The 13127-nt window shown below is 46.0% G+C and overlaps 2 protein-coding genes and 1 pseudogene across 2 annotated transcripts in view; 2 read left to right on the forward strand and 1 right to left on the reverse strand.

Annotated features, from left to right (window-relative positions):
• Afg3l2 (AFG3 like matrix AAA peptidase subunit 2) overlaps positions 1–6104 on the reverse strand; it is a 44866-nt gene extending 38762 nt beyond the window's left edge. Inside the window, exons 1-3 of the mRNA NM_001134864.1 lie at positions 5816–6104; positions 1878–1977; positions 1439–1516 (exon numbers count right to left, since the gene is read on the reverse strand). Of these exons, the coding sequence (NP_001128336.1) occupies positions 1439–1516; positions 1878–1977; positions 5816–5929 (292 nt within the window). The 5' untranslated portion in view covers positions 5930–6104. The remainder of the gene's footprint in view (positions 1–1438; positions 1517–1877; positions 1978–5815) is intronic.
• Positions 5796–13127, forward strand: part of Prelid3a (PRELI domain containing 3A) — a 33081-nt gene continuing 25749 nt past the window's right edge. Inside the window, exon 1 of the mRNA XM_087593535.1 lies at positions 5796–6141. Coding sequence (XP_087449661.1) covers positions 5928–6141 — 214 coding nt within the window. The 5' untranslated portion in view covers positions 5796–5927. The remainder of the gene's footprint in view (positions 6142–13127) is intronic.
• On the forward strand, positions 8221–12453 carry LOC147999858 (cytochrome b-c1 complex subunit 7 pseudogene; annotated as a pseudogene).

Here is a 13127-nt window from a genome sequence, read left to right on the forward strand (position 1 = left end):
ACCATGAAACAACCTCTCTCACAGAGCAGACAGTAAGGCCACGGGGTGCCTGTCACCCCGAGTGGCTTCATGACACATTCACCGAACCACTGCCTGCACAGAGGCAGACGTGACATACGCCAGCTCAGGGCACCCTACAGCACAGCACTGAGAAACTGAGTTGGCACAGGTTGGGTGACGGTATTCCTGACTGCTCTGGTAAGGTCGCATCCAAAGGGCTGTAATGTAAGTATATGTCGCTGGTGAGCCTGCCAACTACTGGACTATGCCCGTGTAAATCCCGCAGCGCTGCCCATGTAACCAACACTGCAACCCGGAGCTTGGGCTGGGCTCATTAAAAACAAGGGCTGGCCCGGGGAAGCCACTCAATGGTCTGCTTAGCATAGGTGAAGACCTGGGTTCAATGACCAGGACCACCAATAACAAAAGGCCAAAGGTCTGACTTACATTTCCCTTATGTTTCCCTGAAAGGGCCACCACTGGATACCAATAGGTGTCAAAGATTATGCTCAACTGCACAATACTTATGAAATGGGACCGGAAGACTTGGTGCCACAGTATCTGTCCACCTGCCCAGCCTTGTAAAACCTTCTCCAAGCCAGTAGACAGGGCTCTCTTAAGGTTCAAGATTTTCATTTTTAAATTTAAGTTTTTAATTTAAAAATTTAAAACACTGTACTGTGAAACTAGAGTGATGGCTAAGTGGTTAAAGAGCACGTCTTACTCTTCCAGACAATCCAGGTTGGTTCTCAGTACCCAAGTTACCCCAGGCAGCTCACAACCACCTGTAACCAACACTAGGGGATTAACGGCCTCTTCCGACTCCACAGACACCTGCACTCACATGTGCACACACTCATACACAAACATACATAATCTAAAATAAGTCTTTAGCCAGGCAATGATGGCACGTGCCTTTAATCCCAGTATTCGGGAAGCAAAGGATGAAGGAGCTCTGAGTTCCTGTAGTATAGTCTACAGTGTAAGTTTCAGAACAGCCAGAGCTACACAGGGAAACCCTGTCTCGAAAGACAAAAACAAACAAGCAAACAAAAATAAAAATAATGTAAAAATATAATTATTAATAAATATAATTACTATTATCATTTAAAAAATCTTTATTAAAAACAAACAAAACCCCAGCCTGCACTATCCCACAGTAAGTTGCATGTGTTCTGTTCCTAAGATTTTTCTCAATAGTTTAAATTATATGTCCAGAATTCCTACCAAACAGTGTTAGTTTGAGCAGTCAGTCTCTCTACAAGTGAAATGAACTACTTCAATGTGTAAAGTGGCAAGAAAATAGAGAGACTCAAGGAACAAAACAGGACCCATGGAATTTTGGATGTGTGTATAACTACAGTTACATAGCCAACTTCTGGCGACTCTCTGATAGAAAAGCAAAGGAAATAAAAACTCAGTCTTCTTTCCCAACTACCTTTTTTTTCTCCAACAGCTTCCTTAGATTCGCTGGCCTTTTTTCCATTTTTCCCATTAGGAAAGTATTTTTCAAATCCTGTTAAAAAAGATAAAATATATCTTCAAACTAAATTTCATCAGGTTTTGTGCATATTGTTATAAAGCTGCTGACACACCACTAGAAATCATAATATCCCTCTCATAGAAATATAGCAAAGTCTAAATAATACAGTTCACAATCCAGAGGTGTCAATTCCACCACCTGTAAGATGTTCACTTGTAGGTCACATAATTATCCCTGCTACCATCAGACAGAAGCTGAAGTCAGAGTGAGGACAGAGCAGACAACAGTTAGTCACCCTGAAGTCAACCTATGTACCCACACAGGAAGCCCCTCCTCCTGGGGTATGTACCTTTAGCAAGAACACACAGCACTGGAGTCAGACTGAAGCACTCACCTTTGGGAGGTCGAGAACAGAATCTTTGATAAGCAGCAATTACATCCCTTAGAAGAGAACTTCTGCTGTTTGCTGTTTGGACCGTAGCGTACTGATAAAGCTGCAACATGACATTAAATAAGAGCATGAGGTTATTTTACAAAACAGAGGGAAAGGACCTCACTCCTGACACCCTGAAGTGAGATGTGAACTTCCCTTTGGGAAGAACTAAGGCTTGATGTCACAAAGCTACTCATCTATTTGAGCAACAGAAGCAGGAGATAGGCAGTAACTACTCCAAAAACATGTGTGCTTCTACGTCAGGCACAACCCAGGGCGCAGTCCAAGTATAAAGACCTAAGAACACATTCATTGGCAATGTTTATCTTATTTATAGCACCCAAAACTTTACCCCAAGGTCTGCTGATTCATGCTGAGTCATTTTTGGGTACTAGCTGAAGTTACAAGCCAGTGTTGCTTATAAACAATGCTAACTCTATCACACTGCTGTGATGAGAAAAATCAGAGCTAAATGTCACTGGTTTGGCAAATCCCAACATGTTTAATGTGTGTGTGTGTGTGTGTGTGTGTGTGTGTGTGAGAGAGAGAGAGAGAGAGAGAGAGAGAGAGAGATCGAGAAATAAATCAATCAATCAATCTATCTATCTATCTATCTATCTATCTATCTATCTATCTATCTATCTATCTATCTATCTTTGGGAAGTGTTTTCTGAGAGCACAAAGAAGCTGTGTTCCAGAGATAGCCAAGGTTGTACCTCACGCTGCAGCTGGACTTGGTAATGTTCTAAGAGTCACCCAGGTGGTGCTGGTTTTGAAGACATGAAGGAGTCATAAAGAGTAGCTGAGGCTTGGCACTGTGAGAGGCTTTTGGTGAAGGTACAGCCCCAGTTGCAGTTGATGGCTCAGGAGTGAAGGAGTCATGCAAAGGAGTTGAGGCTTGGCACCATGAAGAGAGCCTATGAAAGACTATAGGTGAAGCCTAGTTGCAAAGGAAGACCCCAGTGCATGGGAGATGTCAGAACCATGGGATGGTCACCAAGAACAGCACCAGCAGTGGAGTGGATTAGCCGGGGTAGAGTGCTACAGAGGGCAGAGCTGGAGAAGTGATCTGATCCCTATGGAGGAGGCCTGAAGATCATGTGTGGATACCAGACATTGGAACAAGAAACTGTGAAGGTGACATTGCCTTGGAGACCCAAAGATTTTTAAAGATGCCACAGCTGGGATATCTGCTGAGGAAAGCTGCTAACAGGGAGTGGAACCTACACAGGAGAGAGAAATTTGTTGCAGTCCTCAAAGATGAAAAAGGAGTTGAGATGTGAAACTGCTCTGCCATCAGACATGGAGATGCAGTCTGGGTTTGCCCAGCTGGTTTCCTGTCTGGCTTTGGAGATTACAGTGAACTGATTGGATGACTCTCAGAAGCGACACTGAACTTTGGAGTTAACATTGTTGAGACTGCTATAGAGTATGGGGACTTTGGAAGTTGGACTAAATGTATTTTTTATTATACTATGACTAGGTATTCATCCCATAGACTTGAGTGTTTGAACAAGCCTTTGGGGGCCAGGGAGTGGAATGTGGTTTGAATATGCTTGGCCCAGGGAATGGCACTATTTGGAGGTGTGGCCTTGTTGGAGTAGGTGTGTCACCATGGGCGTGGACTTTAATACCCTAGTCCTAGTTGCCTGGAAGTCTGTCTTCTGCTGGCAGTCTTTAGATGAAGATGTAGAACTCTCAGCTCCTCCTGCACCATGCCTGCCTGAACGCTGCCATGTTCCCACCTTGATGATAATGGACTGAACCTCTGAACCTGTAAGCCAACCCCAATTAAATGTCCTTATAAGAGTTGCTTTGGTCATAGTGTCTGTTCACAGCAGTGAAACTCTAAGACACCACCTTTATATTACTTATAATGCATAATACAAGAGAGTTGTTCTCTAACTTGTTGTTGGACTGCATCTTCTAGGAACGATACTGTATTTTCCAGAAGGAAAGTTTCTCCATGTTTAATGCTCTCAAAGTACTGATGTGGAGGGTCAGCTCAGAAGCGAGGGGATACTTCTCCATGTCATGACATGTGACAGGACTCTGCAGCTTGGCATGGAACCAGACACACAAGTTATACTCCACAAATATTTGTCACCTCCAAATGCCCTATGGGGGGTGGGGTGGAGAGTTTAATGCCCTCTGGAGGCTGAGGATATAGCAGTTGGAATGGTTGTCTAGAATGCACAAGCCCTGGGTTTGATGCTCCAACACCACTAATAAACCAGGCACGGGCCACATTCCAACATATAGGAAACAGACAGGAGGATAACATGTTCAAGGCTATCCTGGGCTATATACATTCTGTACAGCAAAGAAAGGCATACCAATTAACTGTAGCTGTCCAAACGAGGACTGTGTCTCAGCGTGCGCTGGTGACTCACTGGGACAACAGTCCCGCTAAGGCCTTTTATGAGATTCAATCTCACAAGGTAGATCCCTGAGTCCAATGTCCACTGATGATAAAAGGGAAGGGATCAGATGAGCAAGGTAAGATGGGAAAATGGTCAAACACTGAACAGATGGCCTAGAGCAGGGCAGTTCACAGTAGAAACGAGGACTCAGACACGAGGGTGACAAATGAGTTTCACAATAAATGTCACAAACAGGCACCCTCAGCCATCTTTACCCATGGCTTCCTCTCTCATATCCACCAGCCTGTGGTGGAAAACAACCAGAAAAGAACACACACACAACCAAACAAAAATTTACACGAGTTGGTGTGGTGATGCACAATTGTAACCCCTACACTTGAGAGATGGAAGAGAGGATCAGTAGGTCAAGGCCAACCTCAGCATGAGGAATGTTTGAGGTCAATTTAGGGGTTTCTTGTTGTTTCCTGTGTGGGGAAGAGTGGGTTGGGTTGGGTTTTGGTCACTGTTCATTGAGTGTTAGGATGTAAAGTCTACTTACTAACGGTTTACGACCACATTAGGTACTGAAACAATCTAGAAATGAGCGGATAAGCGAAGAGCCAGCATGATTAGGAGGATCGGGTGGGAGATCCTGGAGGCTAGCCTGGGCTATACAGTAAGACCTCATCTCAAAAATCCCCAAACAAAACATAAACAAACCAAAGCCCATAGGAGGGCATGCATCCTTTAAGTTTGGTAAGGGTCCATGCATTAATCCCCTCCAGAAACTGAAAGGCTGCTGTATTATTACCTCTAGCTTCTAAGTGAAGAGGCTAGACTAATCACCTCAAAGACGCTGGACAGTAAGTTGTCTAGCCAGGTTCAAGCAACCAATCACATTTCTCAACCGCCATGCTATGTACCTCCGGGTAAAACCTATGCTGGACTGGCACACAGCAAGAAGCTGTGTCATGGTCCTGCCAACACAACACAACATCACTTCAATAAAAGGTACTAGGTAGTTAGTGTGTGGCCCTACAAGAGCAGCGAAGCCTCCGGATAGGCGCTGTTATGCAACTAAATACATAGGCCCTAACCTGAACTATATATATATATATATATATATATATATATATATATATATATATATATATATATATATATATGAATGACACCAGTGGCATTTGTATTCCGGATGCCAGCAACGGCCCTCCAAATTCAACAGATGTTCGGAAAGGGAAGTTCCACAGCCCTCTCTCTCCCCTCCAGCTCGCCGGTGCAGTCCACTCGACTGTCCTTTTCCAGTGGCACGAAAGCCAACGAGACCACGGCAGCGAGTAGCAAAGCAGAGGCGTGACCTTCCCGGGCTCAGAGCGCCACTCACCACAGCGCGGTCCACAGGGCCCCGGGGTCAGGAGAAATACCACCCACGGGGACCAGGAGACTCAGGCCGTCACGCGTCCCCGGCCGGTGACCTTGACACCTGCGCCCTAGCCGGAAGCTGGCCGGAGGGAGCAGCAGCGACGCGGGACTCACCGTACGGAGGCAGGGCCGCCGGCCGGGACCCAGGCAGCCGCTGGGCACGAGCAGGGGAGGAAGGCCGCGACGGCAGCCGCCCCGACCCCACAGCAGCAGGCAGCGGTGAGCCATGATGGGCCCGGCCCGCTCCGGGGCGCGCGCAGGGACCGAGCCAAAGCCGGCGGTCGGCAACCCTCAGCTTCCGCAACTTATCCGGGAGCTGCGCGCCACCGGCGCAGGAGACCCGCGGCAGAACGCGAACCCACGCTCCACGCGCGCTCGTCAGGCCCCGCCCCAGCGTGCGGACGTCGACGTGCCCTCCAGGCGGCGGACCACGCTCTCGGGTAGGGAAGGGGTAGGACTGGAGGCCGGAGTAAAGGAAGAGTGGAGCGGGGGTGAAGGGCGTGGCCTACTAAAGAACTGGAGGGGCGTGGTTGGGTGAGCCCAAAGGAGGCGGGTCAGAGGAGAAATAGTTGATGGCGGGGCTGGGCGGGGCTGGGGCGGAGTTGGAAGACTGTGGTGGGGAGGGGCTGGCGGTGGTAGCAAATGAGAGCTTTGGAGGCGAGGTCAAGGCGGGGTAAAGCTGGTGCGAAGGGCAGTGTGGAGGCGGGCAGGAGGCGGGGCCTAAAGAGGATCGGCACAGGAGAGGCGGGTCTGAGGGAGGGACCGAAGAAGGAAAGCAGGAGGGGCCAAATAAGGAGAGCAAAGGTTCGAGGGCGGACCTTAAAGAGTTGACCCGAGGCTCTATGGAAAAGGACCATTTTTCATTCAGGACTAGAGACCACTGGTCTTGTTTGACATTTTAGCATTCATCTCTGACTACTTACCGAGTAGTTAACTGATTGCTCACTGACGGGCATGAGGCAAGTTCCGCAAAGGCCAAGACATCTACTTACTTATTTTCTCCTGGTGCTATTTGGGACAGGCTCATAGCTCTGGCTGTCCTCAAACACTACTGTGAACTGAGGTTGTGTTAAAGATTCTGCAATGCTGAGTGACTGGTCAGAACTACCTGATCGTGAAGAGTTGGGGTGTTGCAAAACCAGAGCCAAATTGTCTCGGGCTGTGTTTAGTCCCTTTAATAACCCCAAGCATTATTCATCCTCGTGTCTAACCCAGCATCACAATGACTAAACTAAACCTAGTTGATATTTATAGAAAATTTCCACATGACTTGCATGTGTGAATGCCTAAGTTCAATTCCCAGCACCACAGACAAGGACAGAAAAAGAAATTTCCTGGGCACAGTATTTTCAGGTTTATTTACCCAGACAACCATGAATCATAAGTAGTGAGACCCTACAATGTATACTTGCTAGCCACAACAGAACCAAACCAGAAATCGGGATCAGAGAAAGACCAACAGTGGGGCTGGGTGATGACTCAGTGACAGGTTTCCATAAAGAAGGCTCATAGTTGTTCCTTTGGGTCTAACCTTCCCTTCGACTTTCTCTTCACTACTATACCCTTTTGCCCCAATCTCCCCTTCCACGTTGCTCTACTGTCTGCACCACCACCTTCCCTCAAAGCCTTTTTTTGTCCAGTTTCATGGCTGCCTTTCTGGATTCCTAGCCTTAACCCTTGTTTACTTCCAGAATATTTCACAGAGACTAGGGGCCACATATGAGGGAAAACGCACAGTATTTGTTTGGATTACCTTGATTAATGTTTGTCAGTTCCATCCATTTTCCTGCAAGTTCCTTCCTTCCTTTCTTTCTTTTCCTTTTTTCCCCTTAGTTTGTTTGTTACCAACAGTGTGCTTTTAAGCAACCCATGTGTCAAAAGGAAATTGAACGTTAGGAATCATTTTAATATAAATAAAAATAATAAAACATCTCATCTCAGAGAGAAATTGTAGATGAAGTGAGAGCTGTAATTACATGGATTTTTTTTTTATTACACTTACAGGTTTATGTTAGATCAGTGTCCTCAGCTTCCGCTCTAGGCAAAGAAACTGAAGTGAGGCTCGGAGATGTGGCTCAGTCAAATGTATTTATAGTTTATAGAACGACTTGGGCTCGATTCCTCCGTGCACACAAACTGGACATGATAGCACACACCCGTAATCTCAGCACTTAGGAGGGAGAAGCAGTAAGGTCAGGATTTCAGGGTCATCCTCAGCTTTGTCACCCTCACATACAGGAGATGCTGCCTCAGATAAGTAAATGAGTAAAATTACAGCAGAAAGAAAAAAAGACATAAAGGCAGATCCACAGGGGCTGGAGAAATGGCTCCGTGGTTAAGAGCACTGCCTGCTCTTCCAGAGGTCCTGAGTTCAATTCCCAGCAACCACATGGTGGCTCACAACCATCTGTCATGGGATCTGATGCCCTCTTCTGGTGTGTCTGAAGACAGCTACAGTACATTCATATACATAAAATAAATAAATCTTTTTTAAAAAATCATAAAGAAGAAGGGGTCAAATGGAGGGCAGACCCGCAGTTGCAGCATCAAGTGGGTGGCGGGATGGTTTTCGAATGTGGTGTTATGATGCTACAGGATTCAGTAAACTGGAGTTAATGCGAGATGATACAGTACATGAAACTGAAGATGTAAAAGAAGCCATAAGAAGGCTTCCTGAGGACCTTTATAAGGACAATGTTTCAAACGAAGAGAGCCCTAGACCTGACTGTGAGGCATCAGATCTCGCCTAAGGACCAGTGGACAAAATATGAGGAGGACTAATTCCACCTTGAACCCTATCAGAGAGAGGTTATTCAGGAAAGAAAGGAGAGAGAAGAGTGGTCTTGTAGTGATCTTGTAGTTAAGATCTGTGGGTGCGCCTGGCCTCCCCATATCTTTATGAGGTTATTTCAACCCCAATCACAATTTAAGAATTATTTGCTGGGGTTGGGGATTTAGCTCAGTGGTAGAGCGCTTGCCTAGCAAGCGCAAGGCCCTGGGTTCGGTCCCCAGCTCCGAAAAAAAAAAAAAGAAAAAGAAAAAGAATTATTTGCTCTACATATGTCTCACTTTAAATACATGTCTATTGTAACCGGAAGAAGGAGGAGAAGAAGGAGAAAAAGAAGGAGAAGAAGAAGATGAAGAAGAAGATGATGAAGAAAAAGGAGGAGGAGGAGGAGGAGGAGGAGGAAGATGAAGAGGAGAAGCTCCATAGAACATGAGAGCTCATAGCCTTAATCTCGGCATTGTAGAAGCAGTGGCAGTTGGATCTCTGAGTTCCCAGTCAGCCTGGTCTGCATAACGAGTTCCTGAATAGTCAGGGCTGCACAGAAAAATCCTGTTTCACACCTCCAAAAAATGTATAGAATTGAATCTTTAATAAAAATAGTGAAAATGCCTACAACGGCAGGGTGGGCCGCTCAGTGGCAGAACACCACCTCTAACGTGCTCACGCTTCTGGTTCCATCCCAACATCACAGAAACAAATAAATACGATTGGAAATGAAAGTGGGTCACTACCATCAGCCTAAAGATGTAAATGTTCTAAAAGAAAAAACAAAAACTCGGCAGAATGATGGTAAAAGTACGGTTTTAAACAATCAAATACAAGAGAGATGAACAAGTCCGCTTTCTTTTCTTTTTAAAAAAAAAGGTTTATTTATTTTATGCATACACTGTAGCTGTCTTCAGACACACCAGAAGAGGGCATCAGATCTCATTACAGATGGTTGTGAGCCACCATGTTGTTGCTGGGAATTGAACTCAGGACCTCTGGAAGCGGAGTCAGTGCTCTTAACCGCTGAGCCATCTCTCCAGCCCCACAAGTCTGCTTTCTTATATTTAAACAGAACAAGTCCCTAGGACTAAAGGAATTTAAATAGAAACAAGTTTTTAATGGACTGCAAGAGATTGAAGCAAAAATTAAAAACATTGAAACTTTTAAGTCTTTTTTTAAGATTTATTTATTTATTATATATAAGTACACTGTTGCTGTCTTCAGACACACCAGAAAAGGCATTGGATCCCATCTCTCTATCCCAATTTCTTTATTGTATGTGTATGAGTGTTTTGCTTGCATGTTTGTATGTACATCACATGTGTGACAGAAGAGAGTGTTGGGTCCCCTGGAACTGGACCTCCAGACACTTGTGAGCTGCCAGTGAGTGCTGGGAACTGAACGGGGGCCTCTGTGAGATCCACAAGCGCTCCTAACCACTGAGCCGTCTCTGCATTTTAAGAAAGAAAATCCAGGATGTCTTAGTTGGAGTCTTATTGCTGTGAACAGACACCATGACCAATATAAGTTTTATAAGGACAACATTTAATCGGGGCTGGCTTACAGGTTCAGAGGTTCAGTCCATTATCATCAAGGAGGGAACATGGCAGCATCCAGGCAGGCCTGGTGCAGGAGGAGCTGAGAGTTCTACATCTTCAACCCAAGGAAGCCAGGAACAGACTGAGCATCCCCAGGCTGCTAGGAGGAGGGCCTCCAAGCCCACTCCACAGTGACACACTTCCTCCAACAAGGCCACACCTTCTAGTAGTGCCACTCCCTGGGCCAAGCATATGCAAACCATCACACAGGACCAGGTGACTTTTGTGGTAAATTTTACCAAGCAATTAAAAAAGACATTAACTTTAAGCCAGGAGTGGTGGTACACACTTTTAATCCTAGCACTTGGTCTGAAGAAGCTAGTGAATTCTTGTGAGTTCAAGGCCAGTCTGGTCTACAGAGTGAGTTCCAGGACAGTCAGGGTTGTTACTCAGAGAAATCCTGTGTGTGTATGTGGAGGGCTGGGGGTGGGAGGCGGTCATTAACTTTAATCTTTGACAAAGTGTTTAAAGAAGAGAAGAGAAAGGGATTCTCTAACTCTTTGATTACTGGCACCAAAACCCAGAATACAAACAATAATCTTAGCCAACATATCTTACAGACAGCTATGCACGAGAAGCCTGAACAAAATTCCCGAAAACTAAACACAGAGTTAGGCGCACTCTTACATATTTAAAATACACATCATGACCAAGTGAGATTTACTTAGAAATGGAAAGTTGGTGAGGGGGGATGTCAGATCAATAGAATGATGAGAAAATTGTACAATCATATCAGTTGATAGAGACAAAGTATTGGCGGACACGCACCTAGCACCATTGCGTGATGAAAACACTCGTCACCCTGGGACCAAATGGGACATTCCTTAATTCGATTAGAAAAGATAACTGTGGGAAAGCCCAGTTAGCATCCGATTCAGAGGTGAAAGACTGAACGTCCAGTGAGACATGACTTCATATTTACCATGACAGGCAGTAAGTATGCGCAAGATGAGGAGAAGCTGGGCTGGGGATTTAGCTCAGTGGTAGAGCGCTTGCCTAGGAAGCGCAAGGCCCTGGGTTCGGTCCCCAGCTCCGAAAAAAAGAACCAAAAAAAAAAAAAAAAAAAAAAAAAGATGAGGAGAAGCTGAAACATCCAGGCAGGAGTGTCAGGAGTGTTGCTGCTATGGAAAGATGCGAGCTGTTCTTCCAAAAGCTGAACGTAGTCGCTGCATGACAATATGGTGTCCCGAATCCCCACCCTATGCCAGTGCCTTGTCTTCGTTTGGGCTTTATGGTTGTTGCTGTCCTGGAGCTCACTTTGTAGACCAAGCTGGCCTGAAACTCAAGATCTGCCTGCCTCTGACGCCCAAGTTCTGGGATAAAAGATGTGAGCCACCACTACCGGGTCAACTGCAACTCTTCTAAAGAAAAATACTTCACCGGGGCTGGTTTCAGAGGTTCAATCCATTATCACGGTGGGAAGAAGCATGGCGCCATGCAGGGTGACACAATGTGTAGTGGTAAATATTAAACACAGGAACTCCACCTCACGTTAGCGCTGGCATCCGTGGGCCACCTGGTGCCAGCGGTCTCACTCGGTCAGCCAGACTCGGCAGACTCTTTGGCTGGCCCAGAACTCTCAAAATGTCTCCACCCGACTTGCTAAGTTCCCTTGGCAGGTTGCTTCTTCACCGGCCCCACAGTCACAATTCCCAGTAACCCGGTAAAATCAAAACTCTAGAAGCTTGTAATTTATCAGTCAGATTTATATCCGTAAATTCTCACTCCACAAAACGTCCACACAATAAACTCAGAGCCAATTGATATTGATATAAGCTGCCCACCCAGATAAGTCAAATTGTCCTGTAACAATCCATCCCTTACAGGATTTTCATAGCTACCTGTGGCTAATTAAAGCCACACATGGATGGGTCATCCTTCTCCTCCTCCTTCTCTTCTTCTTTCCTCCTCTCTCTCCTCTCTCCAAAACTCTGCGCCCGCCTTACTTTTTCACTGTCCAGTCACAGGCCTTGCCTTATCTTGTGCCCGCCCTCACCTGCATACAGACATCAGTCCACAATGTGGTGCTGGAGAAGGAGTCCACAGGCAGCAGGAGGAGACTGTGAGCCACGCTGGGAGTGGCTCAAGTATACACGACCTCAAAACCCAGCTCCAGAGTGGCATATCCTCCAACAAGTCCATGCCTCCTAATAGTGCTGTTCCCTATGGCCAAGCATTCAAAACCATGAATCTGTGGGAGTCACGTCTATTCAAACCACAACATACCTCTTATGGTTTATGTTGCATGTTAACTGGACAGGATCTAGAATCACCTGGGAGACAAACTCCTGGGCACATCTGTGAGGGCGCTTCTAAAGTGGTGTAATTGAGAAGGGAGGACCCTCCCTAAATGTAGGTGGCTTCATCCCACAGATTGAAGGTCTTGTACTATGTAGACTAGTTGCACTAGGAACCATTCCCTAGTTAAGAGCTCTTCTTGCTTCTACAGAAAATCTGAGTTCCCAACACCCACACAATCGCTTAGAAAAACAATGCCCCCCCTTTTTAATATTTATTTATTTCAGTTATATGAGTACACTGTAGCTGTCTTTAGACAGACCAGAAGAGTGCATCAGATCCCATTACAGATGGTTGTGAGCCACCATGTGGTTGCTGGGGATTGAACTCAGGTCCTCTGGAAGAACAATCAGTACTCTTAACCACTAAGCCATCTCTCCAGCCCAGATCAACAGTTCTTAATCTGCGGAGTGCAACCATTTTGGGGGGGGGGCAAATGATCCTTTCACAGGGGTCACCTAAGTCCATTGGAAAACACACAGATTTATAAAAGTAGCAGAATTACAGTTTAAACAGAGCAGCAAAAATAATTTTATGGTTTGGGGAGCAAGGTGGGGGGCGGGGGTCGCCACAACATGAGAAACTATGAGAGAGTCACAGTATTAGGAAGGTTGAAAGTCTGGCTTAGAACCTTCTGTGACTGCACTTCCAGGAAACCAGCGCCATCTTCTGGCCTTCTTGGACACTGCAGGCACATGATGTACAGATATTCACAGGGGCAAAACACTCAGACTACTGGGCACGGTGTGGTGCA

The sequence above is a fragment of the Rattus norvegicus genome, chromosome 18, assembly GCF_021556685.1.
Source record: "Rattus norvegicus strain SHRSP/BbbUtx chromosome 18, alternate assembly SHRSP_T2T, whole genome shotgun sequence".
NCBI lineage: Eukaryota > Metazoa > Chordata > Mammalia > Rodentia > Muridae > Rattus > Rattus norvegicus.